Genomic DNA, 15,363 nt, shown 5'->3' with positions numbered 1-15,363 from the left:
TGCTTTGCCGGCGGGAATTGTAGTGTTCGGTGTCCCGACGTCTCGATGGGACAGGCTTATGGCTGAGAAGGGTTGTACTACATCTCCCAGAATTCCCTACCAGCCCGAGTTGCTCCGCCTCTCGAGAGCTCTGCATTGTGGGGTATGGAGTTCGAAGTGTGGCGAAGGCGTGTCAGTGTCCAGAGAGAGGCGCCGGACTCGGACTCGGTTTCCCTGCGGCCCAGGGAGGCTCACGGGCCATTGGCTGAGCGTGGCGGATCTGGTCCCGCTCCTCCCCGCCCCCAGTGACACAATAGCAGCTCCCTCCAAGATGGCGGCAGCGACGGCAGACCCGGGTGCTGGGAACCCGCAGGCTGGGGACTCCTCCGGCGGGGGCGCTGGGGGCGGGCTGCCGTCTCCCGGGGAGCAGGAGCTGAGCCGGCGCTTGCAGCGCCTGTATCCCGCGGTCAACCAGCAAGAGACTCCACTGCCGCGCTCCTGGAGCCCCAAGGACAAATACAACTACATTGGTCTCTCCCAGGGCAACCTCCGCGTCCACTACAAAGGTATCGGCCCGTCAGGCTGCGGGGAATCAAGGCTAGAGCATCCGTGGGGTGGCTCTGCGGCCAGGCCCCCGCCCCATCACCTCCTTTGCCTACCTAGGTGCTCCAAGTTAGGCCTTGGCCCTTTCAGGATGTCCAGGGTGGTGAGGCTGACCAGGCCGAGGGTTGACTGTTCTCTGTCCTGAGACACCTGCCGTCAAGAGAACCGCAACAGGTGTCCAAACCCAGTGCTGGGCCGGACCTTCCACTCCAGGACCTCCCTGCTTGTCCTAGGCAGGCTCCAACTCCAGCGGGACCCTTCGCCACTGCTTAGAAGAAAGGAGTGGTCATATCCCTACCATTAGCCTGAGACTCATGGGCTTGCCCACCTGCCAGGCACCTAGACTGGGCCTGGGGATCCGTGCTAGAGTTTGGGGGGTGTCTTACAGGTCGGCCTCCTCCTTCCCCTGGCCTCCCAGGTGGGCTGCCTGGATTCTAGAGAGGCTGCCAGCAGCACTTGGGTATCTCTCACATTGCCTGTACCCTTGTTTTGTTTGTATGGGCAGTGTCTCAGGCAGGACTGCTGTTTTCAGGAGGAGGTGAGGCACAGGTGGAAGGTTTAAGTGTTTACTCAGTTGTCTAATGATTCCTTGGACTGTGTAAGCGCTTCCTTTGGCCACAGAGGAGTGGAGTTGCCATGGAGGAATTGCAGAGAAAAATGAGGCTTCCATTTGCATTTCCTTCTGCTGAAATTTCTTCCTTGCCCTCCCCTGTTAGGTCATGGAAAAAATCACAAAGATGCGGCCTCGGTGCGTGCCACCCACCCCATACCTGCTGCCTGTGGCATTTATTACTTTGAAGTGAAGATTGTCAGCAAAGGAAGAGATGGGTAAGCCGTTTATGACCACCCTCTTTTCCTGAACACGAGCTGATCCCTGTGGTCAGAGTTGAGGTCCCTTGGCTGGTACTTGCTGATGTGAGCTGGTGAGCCGCATGGGTCTGGGCTGCCACTGTTTCCTGACTGTGAACACCGTCTGGTCGAAGCAGCAGATCTTGATGGACAGTGGGTGTGTTGGGGGTAAAGCAGGGGATTCTTTTTAGTGATGATGTAATTTGATACCTAGAAGGTTAGGCAAACAAGTAACAAGTTTACTTTAAAAATTTAGTGTCCAAAATGGGGTTTCCCTCATAAGCATGTGGTGTTTTCGTGACTTCCTTCCTTTCACATTCTTACTGTATTCATGAGGTTCTTTTTTATGGCATTTAGTCATGTAGAGGCCCTGGTAGCCTTCAAAGAGATAGTAGAGTCTTTGCAGCATTCATGAAAGCTGTTGTGGCCACTGACCTGTCATCTCAGTGTAAACAGCATACACATGGTCAGAATCAGGTGACCTTGCTGCTCATAAACTTGTTTTTCAGTCCAAGGACTTGAACACTACTAGTTGGATCAGCTTTAGGAAGGTCCTCATTAAAGTCAGCATTAGGAGCCCGGCGCGGTGGCTTACGCCTGTAATCGCAGCACTTTGGGAGGCTAAGACGGGCAGATCACCTGAGGTCAGGAGTTGGAGACCAGCCTGGAAAACATGGTGAAACCCTGTCTCTACTAAAAATACAAAAAAATTAGCTGGCATACCTGTAATCCCAGCACTTTGGAAGGCCGAGGCGGGCAGATCACTTGAGATCAGGAGTTCAAAACCAGCCTGGCCAACATGGTAAAATCCCATCTCTACAAAAAAAATTCAAAAATTAGCTGGGTGTGGTGGCGTGCACCTGTAATCCCATCTACTTCGGAGGCTGAGGCATGAGAATCACTTGAACACGGGAGGCAGAGGTTGTAGTGAGCTGAGATTATGCCACTGCACTCCAGCCTGGGCAACAGAGCGAGACTCCGTCCCAAAACCAAACAAAAAAAAGTCAGCATTAGCATTAGGGAGACTCCCTATTTTAGGATGATCCAAGCAGACACAGGAAATCATAAGGGAGATACTTAATTTTTCTTTTTCTTTTTTTTTTTTTTTGAGACGGAGTCTCGCTCTGTCGCCCAGGCTGGAGTGCAGTGGCCGGATCTCAGCTCACTGCAAGCTCCGCCTCCCGGGTTCACGCCATTCTCCTGCCTCGGCCTCCCGAGTAGCTGGGACCACAGGCGCCCGCCACCTCGCCCGGCTAGTTTTTTGTATTTTTTAGTAGAGATGAGGTTTCACCGTGTTAGCCAGGATGGTCTCCATCTCCTGACCTTATGATCCACCCGTCTCGGCCTCCCAAAGTGCTGGGATTACAGGCTTGAGCCACCGCACCTGGCAATTTTTCTTTTTCTTTTTCTTTTTCTTCTTTCTCCCAGTCTCCCTTTTTTTCCCAGTGATTGTGACAAAGCAGGTGTTTAAGTTAGGAAATAACATGACTGCAGCTATCTTGGAAAGGTTTTCCTCATCAGACTTTAGGTTTGGTGTCTGAAGTTTGCCAACCCCTCTGGTGACCACGCCAATGCTGAGAGTGTGTTCTCAGACATTGAGAACTTCTTTCCCCTAGGGACTGTCCCCTTTGTGGTGCATGCAAAATGCTTGACCAAGGGACTAGGCTGGGGGTAACACTGCCAGAGTCAGAGCCTCGTCTACTTCCTCAGTGATGTAACTTCTCTGCCTGTGAGGTCTCTGTGGTCTTGGGTGGATATTGGAGCTTCAGTCTCCTGATCTGCACTGTGGGGATCCAGGCCAGTATCTAAGCTGCCTGAACTCCAGAATTCTATGCCTCTGAAATTCTGATCATGGGAAGCTACTGCATCTTTCTCTCTCTCTTTTTTTTTTTTTTTTAAACAAGATGGGGTGTTGCTCTGTCTCCCAGGCTGGAGTGCAGTGGCAAGATCACAGCGCACTGCAGCTTCGACCTTCTGGGCTCAAGTTATCCTCCCACCTCAGCCTCCTGAGTAGCTGGGAATACAGGTGCATGCCACCACGCCTAGCTAATTTTTTTCTTTTTTTCTTGAGACGGAGTTTCGCTCCTGTTGCCTAGGCTGGAGTGCAATGGCGCGATCTCAGCTCACCACAACCTTTGCCTCCTGGATTTAAGTGATTCTCCTGCCTCAGCCTCCTAAGTAGCTGGGCTTACAGGCATGTGCCACCACGCCTGACTAATTTTGTATTTTTAGTAGAGACGGAGTTTCTCCCTGTTGGTCAGGCTGGTCTCAAACTCCTGACCTCAGGTGATCCGCCTGCCTCGGCCTCCCAAAGTGCTGAGATTATAGGTGTGGGCCACCACACCCAGCCTAACTTTAAAAATTATTTGTAGAGATGAGGTCTTCCTGTGTTGCCCAGGCTGGTCTCAAACTCCTGGGCTCGAATGATCCTCCCACCTTGGTGTCTCAAACTGCTGGGACTATAGGCATGAGCTACTGTACCTGGCTGTCTTTCATTTTTATCCCCATCTAGTGCATTTACAGATAGGAAAGTTAAATTTATAGGAGGGCTTCAAAGCTCCTATTTTCTCCTTCCACCATCTGATAGAAGCACATGTATTTAGCGTGCTTGAACTAGTGTGAATGAGAATAGTCCCTTAAAACAAGCACCTCAAAAATAATGTTGACTGAAATGGTGGTGCTAGAGTCTCATACTGCCAGAGAAACTGGGGTGCACTTCTTAAACTTGTAGAGAAGAAAATGGATTGTTTTCTCCTAGTCTTTATCATAGATAACAGTTGAATTAGTTATCTAGCTAGAGAGCAGAGACCAACTTCAGAAGGGAAGTGTTTATACTTAGAGACCTGGATTCTTTTTTTCTTTTTGTATTTTTTGAGAGATGAGATCTGGTTATGTTGGAGATCTGGATTCTTTCAACTGGCTTTTAACATTTCAGTTTTAGTCAATCTTGCTGGGAAAGGCCCTGTGTCATGTTAGATTGGTGAACTATAGGTGTTGACTGGAAGTCTAAAGAAAGGTGGGCATCTATTCCCAGCATTTTACATGTGGTAAGCATAGCTGTTGAGCTGATCTGGAAACATCAGATGTTAATTAATTAATTAATTTATTTGCCACGCAGTCTGCCTTATCACCCAGGCTGGAGGGCAGTGACTCAATCTCAGCTCACTGCAACCTCTACTTTCTGGGTTCATGCCTCAGCCTCCTGAGTAGCTGGGATTACAGGCATACGCCACCACGCCTGGCTAATTTTTGTATGTTTAGTAGAGACGGGGTTTTGCCATGTTGGCCAGTCTGGTTTCAAACTCCTGACCTCAAGTGATTCGCCTGCGTCAGTCTCCCAAAGTGCTGGGATTACAGGCATGAGCCACGATGCCCAGCAAGGAAACATCAGTTTTAGAAAGGTCTCAGGTCGTGTATGCCTGTGGTAGCCTGTTTCAGTTGACCACTGTCAGATGGCAAGAGTATGAATAGCTCCTCATGGTCTCTTTACGGAATCCCTGAAAGCCTTCTCATGGCTGGGATGCAGTCACGTTAGTTAGTATGGGCCAGGTGTGGTTTTGAGGAGGCCAAAGGCAGTTACACAGGGCAGGCAGACATCAACTGGCTCATTTCCCTTTTTCTGTAGATTTTTTTTTTTTTTTTGAGACAGGGTCTCGCTCTGTTGCTTAGGCTGGAGCGCAATAGCATCACAGCTCACTGCCGCCTCAACTTCCTGGGCTCAGTCAATCCTCCCGCCTCAGCTTCCTGAGTAGCTGGGACTATAGGCGTGTACCATCATGCTTGGCTCCTTTTCTTATTTTTTGTAGAGATGGGGTCTCACAATGTTTCCTAGGCTGGTCTTGAATTACTGGGCTCAAGTGTTTCTTCCACCTCAGCCGCACAAAGTGCTGGGATTACAGGCATGAGCCACCGTGCCCGGCTGATATATAAATTTTTTTTTAAACTGTTTTGTAGAGATGGGATCTTGCTGTGTTGCCCAGGCTGGTCTCCAACTCCTAGCCTCAGGTGATCCTCCTGCCTCAAAGTGATCCAAAGCACTGGGATTGCAGGCATGAGCCACCATGGCCAGCGTCCCATGGATTTTGGAGGTGTGTTTTTGATCCTGGTTTAGTCCATGACCCAAGCATTAACTGGTTGTCTAGCTTTCCTGTGTTATCTAGTTTGATCCTCATAGCATCTCTGGCAAGTGGCTAGAGCAGATGATCATGTACATTCCTGTTTTGTGAGTGAGCCCTGAGTCCCTGGGATGTTTGGTGTCCTACCCTGGCTGCAGGGCTTAGGGTGTGCAGTGGAGTAGCCTGAATCAGATGTCCGCGCCTGATCCTAGGCATACATGTTCATGCTGCTGCTGCCTTTCCCCATTGTAGCTATTGCCTTCCTTCCCTGGGTAGAGTGAAGGAATATTCTGTTGGATTCCTACCAGACTACAGTGTTAGGGGACAGAGCTGAAAGGTGCATGGTGCTGTGTGGGGCCAGAGAATTGTGACATGCTGTGGGCCAGGCTTGATCAACTTACTGTTCCTTTTAATCTGTAAACTTGCTTTTCTGTAGATTTGAGTACCCTTCCTTTGTAAAAGGTATTTATAAACCCAGTTGTTAGTGTCATTGTTCTCCAGAACGTCCTTTGTTTTGACAATATCTTTTGGAGAAGAACACACTAAGCTAGCCTAATAAGGAAAGTTTCATGTCAAGGTTTCACAGAATATTTATATATACCTACTATGTGCTAGGTCCTATACTAGGTGTAGGGAGAACAGAGGTAAAGCCAGCACAGATCAGCTTTGTCCTCAGGAAGCCTGTGGCCCATTCAGTAGAGAGTGGACTGAAAGTCTGCAAGAGGAGGCAGAGCCTGGGAACAGTTGCGAGGGATGAGTAGGAGTTCCCCCGCAGGCGAGACCTGTTAGACCTATAAGTCTAATGGGTAACTAGCTTGACGTCTGGGTGCTAGGCTTTCTGGGCACTCCTCAAGTATAAGAGAGCACTGTGGAGCAGGAGGGACTGTGTTTGAGCTAAGAGCTTGGCACAGACTGATGGGCTTCAGCTGCATTTTGCTGAGTCACCAGAGCTGTGAACTCGGGGAGCGGGTCTGGTGGGGTGAGGAGACATCAGAGCACTGCCAGTGGTGCCAGGAGATAAGGGGCATCCAGGTCCGTTTTTCTAGGAAGCGAAGGAGGGCCTGAAGCTGAGGGTCCCTGGGGAGGAGCAGTGTCCACAGACAGAGTTCATGGACCTGTGGGTGTCCCTGGCTCTTAGTGATGACACATGGAGGGTGTGGCTGGCTAGGCCAACAGATGCTCCAGTGTGACCCTCAAAATAGACTGTAACATCATCCCAGTGGCGGAGGCCTCCTGACATGTGATGGTTGCTTTACCCAAGAGTAGTAGGCCTGGGCTAGAGCACTGGATGGCATGGAGAAGGGTGGGGGCATTCTCCTCTGTAGCTAGTGTCCGGGCCCAGGCCCAGAGCAGGGGTCTCTGACCACAGCCAGCCAGCCTTCCCTTGCTCCTGCAGCTGACTTCCTTTGGCCAAGCAGCAGTGCACTTATTCATTCATTCCAGACACCAGGGCACAGTACCCATTGTTTTTGTTGTTGTTGTTGCTGTTTTGAGATGGAGTCTCGCTCTGTTGCCAGGTTGGAGTACAGTGGCACAATCTTGGCTCACTGCAAACCTTTGCCTCCTGGGTTCAAGCAATTCCCCTGCCTCAGCCTCCCGAACAGGTGGGACTATAGGCATGCACCACCACACCCAGCTAATTTTTGTATTTTTAGTAGAGATGGTGTTTCACCATGTTGGCCAGGATGGTCTCGATCTCTTGACCTCATGATCTGCCCTCCTCAGCCTCCCAAAGTGCTGGGATTACAGGCGTGAGCCACCACGCCTGGCTGTGCCCATTTTTTTTTTTTTTTTTTTTGAGACGGAGTCTTGCTCTGTCGCCCAGGCTGGAGTGCAGTGGCGCGATCTCAGCTCACTGCAAGCTCCGCCTCCCGGGTTCACGCCATTCTCCTGCCTTAGCCTCCTGAGTAGCTGGGACTATAGGCGCCCACCAACACGCCCGGCTAATTTTTCTGTATTTTTAGTAGAGACGGGGTTTCACCGTGGTCTCGATCTCCTGACCTCGTGATCCGCCCGCCTCGGCCTCCCAAAGTGCTGGGATTACAGGCGTGAGCCACCGCGCCCGGCCATACCCATTGTTTTGTCCCAGCCTGGGCCCCAGGAGCACAGGCATGAGGCCCCACAGGTGGTGTTGAAGGGTCAGTCCACAGTGTGTGCCATATCCAAGGGTGGTCTGAAGGATGGACTGTACCTCAGAGTTTGAGGAAAACATCATAGAATCATAGAAGAGGTGATGATGTGGGCTCTGGAAAGATGAGTTAGAATGTTCTAGGTGAACAAAGTGAGAAGCAGATGCTTCAGGCAGAAGAAAAAGTGCATAAAATGACATGGAGTGCAGAGCATGAGGTCAGCAGGGCCAGACTGAAAATACCTTGTGTGTGTCCTGGCTCATGCCTGTAATCCCAGCACTTTAGGAGATTGAGGTAGGCGGATCACTTGAGTTCAGGAGTTCGAGAACAGCCTGGCCAACATGGCAAAACCCCATCTCTACTAAAAATACAAAAATTAGCCAGGTGCTAATAATAGTGGTGGTGTGTGCCTGTAATCCCAGCTACTTGGGGGGCTGAGGCAGGAGAATCACTCGAACCTGGGAGGTGGAGGTTTCAGTGAGCTGAGATCACACCACTGCTCTCCAGCCTGGGTGACAGAGTGAGACTCTGTCTCAAAAAGATAAAGAAGAAAATACCTTGTGTGCTGTGACTGGGGAGCGTGGGTTTTATCCTGAGGACAGCGGCAGTGTGGGGGGCTTTGGATCTACCCATGCTTTTGAGAGTGAAGAAGAGAAGAAGAGACTCTGCCAGTCTGGTTCAGCTAGGCTTCTCTGGCCAAGAGCTCTGTTCAGGGTGGGCCAGTGACTTTAGGTCTTTGGCTCTAGCATGGTTTTCTCATAGTGGTTGTCTTTTTTTTCTCTTGGCTGGTGCTTCTGTATGGAGAGATGTAGGGATGGGGTGTGAAAGACTGGTAGCCAGGAGGCTTCTCGGAGGTGAGAGGACTCTGCTTGTGCTGGAGTTCTGGTATTTTGGTTTTGCCAACTCCCATCTGAAAGACAGTAATGTCTCATGTTTTATACCCAAGCATTTCTTGTGAGCCAGAATCAGCCAAAGTGATTTTCCATGGAGACCTAGAGAGCCACTGTTAATTAAGTTACCTTGATTAAGATCTCACCTGCCACATTGCTGGTCTGGAGGGCCATCTAAGCTTAGGCCCTTCCAGCTGAGAGACAGCTGTGGCTGGTTCCTCACTCTGGGTCTCCTCACCAAGTTCCAGTCTACATGCATTGTACAGTGCCGTTGAGAACTTTGGTGCTCATATGTCATCTGGGGAAGGCCTTGTCCTGCCCGCCCTGAGAAGAAGGTGCTGTCCTTGCCCAAGGCAGGTACAGGCCGTGGTTGTTCCCTGTTTTCCCTGACTGCCCCTCTGGAGTTGATGGCCTTACAGGCAGATGCTGAGCTTTGGGCTGCTCTTCTACTCAGGTAACACATTGTGCTATTTGTGGAGACATGAAATGTTTGGGTTCTGGAACACAGAGTAAGATGTTTGGGTTCTGGAACACGGGGTAAGAAAACTGGAATCTTGATGGTGGCCACTGTTCTTTGCTCTTTTTTTTTTTTTTTTTTTAGATAGGGAGGGTTTCGCTGTGTCACTCAGGCTGGAGTGCAGTGGCACAATCATGGCTCACTGCAGCCTCGACCTCCTGGATTCAAGCAGTCTTCCTACCTCAGCCTCCTGAATAGCTGGGACTGCAGGTGCATGCCACCATGCCTGGCTAATTTTTATTTTATTTGTTTAATTTATTTTTTGAGACAGAGTGTCACTGTGTCACCCAGGCTGGAGTTCAGTGGAGTGATCTCGGCTCACTGCAACCTCCGTCTCCCAGGGTTCAAGTGATTCTCATGCCTCAGCCTCCTGAGTAGCTGGAATTACAGGCATGTGCCATGACACCTGGCTAATTTTGGTATTTTTAGTAGATACGAGGTTTTGCCATGTTGGCCAGGCTGGTTTTGAACTCCTGGTCTCAAGTGATCTGCCCACTTCAGCCTCCCAAAGTGCTGGGATTATAGGTGTGAGCCACCATCCCCAGCCCGGGCTAATTTTTAAATTTTTTGTAGAGATAGGGTCGTGCTGTATTTCCTAGGCTGGTCTGGAACTCCTGGGCTCAATCAGTCCTCCTGCCTCAGCCTCCTAAAGTATTGGGATTACAGGCATGAGTCACCACCACGCCTGGCCTGTGGCCACTTTTCTGGTAGGGCCTCCCTCCTCACTGTGTGTTGCTACCCAGGCTCCAACTGCGAGCTGGGGAGCGTCGTTGCCTTCTTTATAGCTGGGGCCTTCCTTGGTCAAGGATTAGCTTTTAGAGAAATTCCTAGAATTCATTTCACCTCCTTCCTTTCTGCCTCTGATGTTTTTGTTCTCTGGAACTTCTGGTCTTTTCCCTGTATGGGTCACCATATAAGGGAGATTCCTTGTTAGAAGAGAAGCAGGAGCTCATCAGGCCGGAGCACGGGAGGATGAACCTAGCAGCCCCATGTGGCAGGCACCGTGTGCCATTCCTATTATGGAACCATTGGGAAGGAATAAAGGGCCCCAGAGTGGGTCTGTGTGGTCGGGTCAAGTTGGAAGGAAGGGACTCATCAGTGGAAGAGGGATGGATAATTATGTCTAAATGCAAAGATATTCCTCTGCCTCTCCAGAAATTCTGTTCAAAATCCGTATAAAATATCTTTGTAATTCTGGGATCGTTGGTGTTGTGACTTGGTGGTGGAACAGAGCCCAGCCCTTCTGTCATGAAGGGACCAGAACAAGATGCTCTGTACCTTGTAGGAAAGTTGGGGAGGGACTGGGGAAGCCCTTGGCACCCCTCTTATGCCATTTCTTCTCTCTTTTGGACTTAGAGATGCTTGGGGTTTCAGGGGAGTTTAGGTCAGGGATGGCAAGTGTGAAGGCCCCAATACCCCACAATACCCTCAGCTTCTATGACCAATATTACTGATTGACAGTAGCGCTTGTTCTTGTCCGGACAGAGCCCAGAATTTTTCTCAGTGCACAGCACACCAGGCAGCTATAATTTACTGGTCAGAGTTTCATCATGAGATGAAATCTACCAGCCCTCAGCATGGAGGCGGTTGGAAGATAAGAAGTGGATAGAGGCCCAGATGGTCTGAGGGCTCAGCTTATTTCTTCTTAAGGAGAGTCCCAAGGCAGAGCTGAACCAAGAGGAAAGAAACAGAGGGGTTGGATTGCTGAGTAGAACTGATTCTAATCCAGTTTATAAAGCCATGTATCTGAAATTGGCATGGACTTTTTTAAAAAATGGAATGCTCTGTTTTAATAACAACTTGCACCAGGAGTTTGTCAGTAGTTATATTTACTTTTATAAAAATCAAAATAGGCCTGGTGCGGTGGCTCACGCCTGTAATCCCAGTGCTTTGGGAGGCCGAGGTGGGCGGATCACAAGGTCAGGAGTTTGAAACCAGCCTGGCCAACATGGCGAAACCTCATCTCTATTAGAAGTAAAAAAATATTAGCTGGGTGTGGTGGCAGGCACCTGTAATCTCAGCTACTCGGGAGGCTGAAGCAGGAGAATCACCTGAACCCGGGAGGTGGAGTTTGCAGTGAGCTGAGACTGTACCACTGCACTCCAGCCTGGGCAACAGAGTGAGACTCCATCTCAAAAAATAAAGAAATAAAAAAAAATATTTTTATTTTACCTATAAAAAACCTTTTCTTTTTTTTCTGGAGACAGAGTCTTGCACTGCACGCCCAGGCTGGAGTGCAGTGGCGCGATCTTGGCTCACTGCAAGCTCCACCTCCCGGGTTCAGTCATTCTCCTCCCTCAGCCTCCTGAGCAGCTGGGACTATAGGCGCCTGCCACCACACCTAGCTAGTTTTTTGTATTTTTTAGTAGAGACGGGGTTTCACCGTGTTAGCCAGGATAGTTTCGATCTCCTGACCTCGTGATCCACCTGTCTTGGCCTCCCAAAGTGCTGGGATTACAGGCGTGAGCCACCGTGCCCGGCCTTTTTTAAAAATTATGTAATTTGTTTATTTATTTTGCGATGGAGTTTCACTCTTGTTGCCCAGGCTGGAGTGCAATGGCACGATCTCAGTTCACCATAACCTCCACCTCCCAGGTTCAAGCAATTCTCCTGCCTCAGTCTCCTGAATAGCTGGGATTACAGGCATACACCACCATGCCTGGCTAATTTTGTATTTTTAGTAAAGACGGGGTTTCTCCGTGTTGGTCAGGCTGGTCTTGAACTCCTGACCTTAGGTCATCCTCCCACCTCAGCCTTCCAAAGTGCTGGGATTATAGGCGTGGGCCACTGTGCCCAGCCTATTTATTTATTTTTTTGAGACAGGATCTCACTCTGTTGCCCAGGTTGGAGTGCAGTGTTGTGATCACGGCTATGTAACCTCCCCTCGTGCTCAAGAGATTCTCCCACCTTAGCCTCCTGAGTAGCTGGGACTACAGACACATGCCATCATGCTGAGCTAATTTTTTTTTTTTTGAGACGGAGTCTGGCTCTGTTGTCCAATCTTGGCTCAGTGCAAGCTCTGCCTCCTGGGTTCATGCCCAGCCTCCCAAGTAGCTGGGACTATAGGCGCCCGCCACCATGCCTGGCTAATTTTTTTGTATTTTAGTAGAGACAGGGTTTCACCATGTTAGCCAGGATGGTCTCGATCTCCTGACCTTGTGATCTGCCCACCTCTGCCTCCCAAACTGCTGGGATTACAGGCGTGAGCCACTGCGCCCGGCCTTTTTTTTTTTTTTTTCTTTTTAAGTAGAAATGGAATTTCACCACTTGTCCAGGGTGATCTCCCGGGGCTCAAGTGATCTGCCTGTCTTGGCCTCCCAAAGTACTGGGATTACAGGTGTGAGCCACTGCACCTGGCCTTTTTTTTTTTTTAATTTGAGGCAAGGTCTCACTCTTGTCACCTAGGCTGGAGTGCAGTGGCAAGATTGTGGCCTGAAAATTTTTTTGTTTTTTTGAGACGGAGTCTCGCTCTGTCGCCCAGGCTGGAGTGCAGTGGCTGGATCTCAGCTCACTGCAAGCTCCGCCTCCCGGGTTTATGCCATTTTCCTGCCTCAGCCTCCCGAGTGGCTGGGACTACAGGCGCCCGCCACCTTGCCCGGCTAGTTTTTTTGTATTTTTTAGTAGAGACAGGGTTTCACCGTGTTAGCCAGGATGGTCTCGATCTCCTGACCTCGTGATCCGCCCGTCTCGGCCTCCCAAAGTGCTGGGATTACAGGCTTGGCTTGAGCCACCATGCCTGGCCTAGTTGGTTATTTATTTAATTTTTTTTTTGGAGGCGGAGTCTCGCTCTGTCGCCCGGGCTGGAGTGCAGTGGCCGGATCTCAGCTCACTGCAAGCTCCGCCTCCCGGGTTTATGCCATTCTCCTGCCTCAGCCTCCCAAGTAGCTGGGACTACAGGCGCGCGCCACTTCGCCCGGCTAGTTTTTTTTTTTTTGTATTTTTAGTAGAGATGGGGTTTCACTGTGTTAGCCAGGATGGTCTCGATCTCCTGACCTCGTGATCCGCCCGTCTCGGCCTCCCAAAGTACTGGGATTACAGGCTTGAGCCACCGCGCTGGGCCTAGTTGGTTATTTTTAAGAGATATGGTTAGCCAGGCATGGTGGCTCACTCCTGTAATCCCAGCACTTTGGGAGACCGAGGCAGGTGGATCACCTGAGGTCATGAGTTTGAGACCATCCTGACCAATATGGTGAAACCCCATCTCTACTAAAAATACAAAAAATTAGTCAGGTGTGGTGGCATGTGCCTGTAATCCCAGCTACTCAGGAGGCTGAGGCAGGAGAATCACTTGAATCCAGGAGGTGGAGGTTGCAGTGAGCCAAGATCGTGCCATTGACTCCAGCCTAGGCAACAGAGTGAGACTCCGTCTCAAAAAAAAAAAAAAAGGAGAGATACGGTCTTGTTCTGTTGCCCAGGCTGGAGTGCAGTGGCACAATCATGGTTCACTGTATCCTTGAACTCCTAGGCTCAAGAAATTCTCTAGCCTCAGCCTCCTGAGTAGCTGGGACTGCAGGCATATGTCAACATGCCTGGGTAACTTTTTTTTTTTTTTTGAGATGGAGTCTCATTCTGGTGCCCAGGCTGGAGTGCAGTGGCATGATCTTGGCTCACTGCAATCTCTGCCTTCCAGGTTCAAGCTATTCCCCTGCCTCAGCTTCCCGATTAGCTGAGACTACAGGCATGCACCACCACACCTGGCTAATTTTTGTATTTTTAGTAGAGATGGTGGTTCACCATGTTGGCCAGGCTGGTCTTGAATTCTTGACCTCAAGTGATCTGCCCACCGTGGCCTCCCAAAGTGCTGGAATTATAGGCGTGAGCCACTGTGCCTGGCCTGTCTGGATAATTTTTTTTTTCTCCTTTAAGACAGAGTCTCACTCTGTTGCCCAGGCTGGAGTACAGTGGTGCAATCTTGGCTCACTGCAACCCCCACCTCCCGGGTTCAAGCTATTCCTCTGCCTCAGCCTCACAAGTAGCTGGGACTACAGGTGTGCGCCACCACACCTGGCTAATTTTTGTATTTTGAGTAGAGATGGAGTTTTACCATGTTGGCCAGGCTGGTCTCAAACTCTTGACCTCAAGTGATCTGCCTGTGTCGGCCTCCCAGAGTGCTGGAATTATAAGTGTGAGCCACTGTGCCCGGCCTCCCTGGCTAACTTGAAAAACATTTTTGGGGCCGGTGCAGTGTTTGACGCCTGTAATCCCAGCACTTTGGGAGGCCAAGGCAGGCAGATCACGAGGTCAAGAGATCAACACCATCCTGGTTAACATGGTGAAACACTGTCTTTACTAAAAATACCAAAAAAAAAAAAAAAAAAAAATTAGCTGGACATGGTGGCGGGTGCCTGTAATCCTAGCTACTCGAGAGGCTGAGGCAGGAGAATGGCATGAACCCAGGAGGCAGAGCTTGCAGTGAGTCGAGATAGCGCCATTGAACTCCAGCTTGGGCGACAGAGCGAGACTCCGTCTCAAAAAAAAAAAAAAAAAAATTTGGGCTGGGCGCGGTGGCTCATGCCTGTAATCCCAGCACTTTGGGAGGCCAAGGCAGGGGGCTCACAAGGTCAGGACTTTGAGACCAGCCTGACCAACATGGTGAAACCCCTGTCTCTACTGAAAATGCAAAAATTAGCCCAGTGTAGTGGTGTGTGCCTGTAATCCCAGCTACTTGGGAGGCTGAGGCAGAAGAATTGCTTGAACCCGGGAGATGGAGGTTGCAGTGAGCCGAGATTGCACCATTGTGCTCCAGCCTGGGCAACAGAGTGAGACTCTGTCTCAAAAAAAATTGTAGAGGTCAGGCGAGGTGGCTCACGCCTGTAATCCCAGCTCTTTGGGAGGCCAAGGTGGGTGGATCATGAGGTCAGGAGATCGAGACCACCCTGGACAACATGGTGAAACTCCATCTCTACTAAAAATACAAAAATTAGCTGAGTGTGGTGGCACACGCCTGTAGTCCCAGCTACTTGGGAGGCTGAAGCAGGAGAATTGCTTGAACCCAGGAGGTGGAGGTTGCAGTGAGCCAAGATCGCACCACTGCACTCCAACCTGGTGACAGGGTGAGACTCCATCTCAAGAAAAAAATTTTTTTTTTTTTTTTTTGTGGAGATGGAATCTTGCTATGTTACCTAGGCTGGTCCTTGATACCTGGCCTCAAGTGATCCTCTTGCCTCAGCCTCCCAATGTGCTGGAATTACAGGCATGTGCCACCATACCCAGCCTAGAACTTCTTTCCTTTTTATGGCTGAATAATATTTTGTTGTACTTATATATACATCACATTTTGT

The 15,363-nt window shown here is 50.1% G+C and overlaps 1 protein-coding gene across 4 annotated transcripts in view; it reads left to right on the top strand.

Annotated features, from left to right (window-relative positions):
- Positions 1–25: 25 nt before the first annotated feature.
- RANBP10 (RAN binding protein 10) overlaps positions 26–15,363 on the top strand; it is an 85,664-nt gene continuing 70,326 nt past the window's right edge. For 2 of the 4 annotated variants that reach the window (XM_033219724.1, XM_033219725.1), the window contains exons 1-3: positions 412–545; positions 643–756; positions 1,299–1,410. Coding sequence is in view for 2 of the 4 variants with exons in the window: in XM_033219723.1 (XP_033075614.1) it covers positions 59–545; positions 1,299–1,410 (599 nt within the window). In the remaining 2 variants the exon portion in view is untranslated. Of the gene's footprint in view, positions 546–642; positions 757–1,298; positions 1,411–15,363 lie in introns of all 4 variants that reach the window. The other 2 variants (XM_033219723.1, XM_033219726.1) reach the window with 2 other exon arrangements.

This window comes from Trachypithecus francoisi, unplaced genomic scaffold, assembly GCF_009764315.1.
Source record: "Trachypithecus francoisi isolate TF-2019V2 unplaced genomic scaffold, Tfra_2.0 Lachesis_group10, whole genome shotgun sequence".
NCBI classification, from domain to species: Eukaryota; Metazoa; Chordata; class Mammalia; order Primates; family Cercopithecidae; genus Trachypithecus; species Trachypithecus francoisi.
The sequence above is the reverse complement of the archived record's forward strand: the minus strand, read 5'-3'. Positions and strand labels throughout refer to the sequence as shown.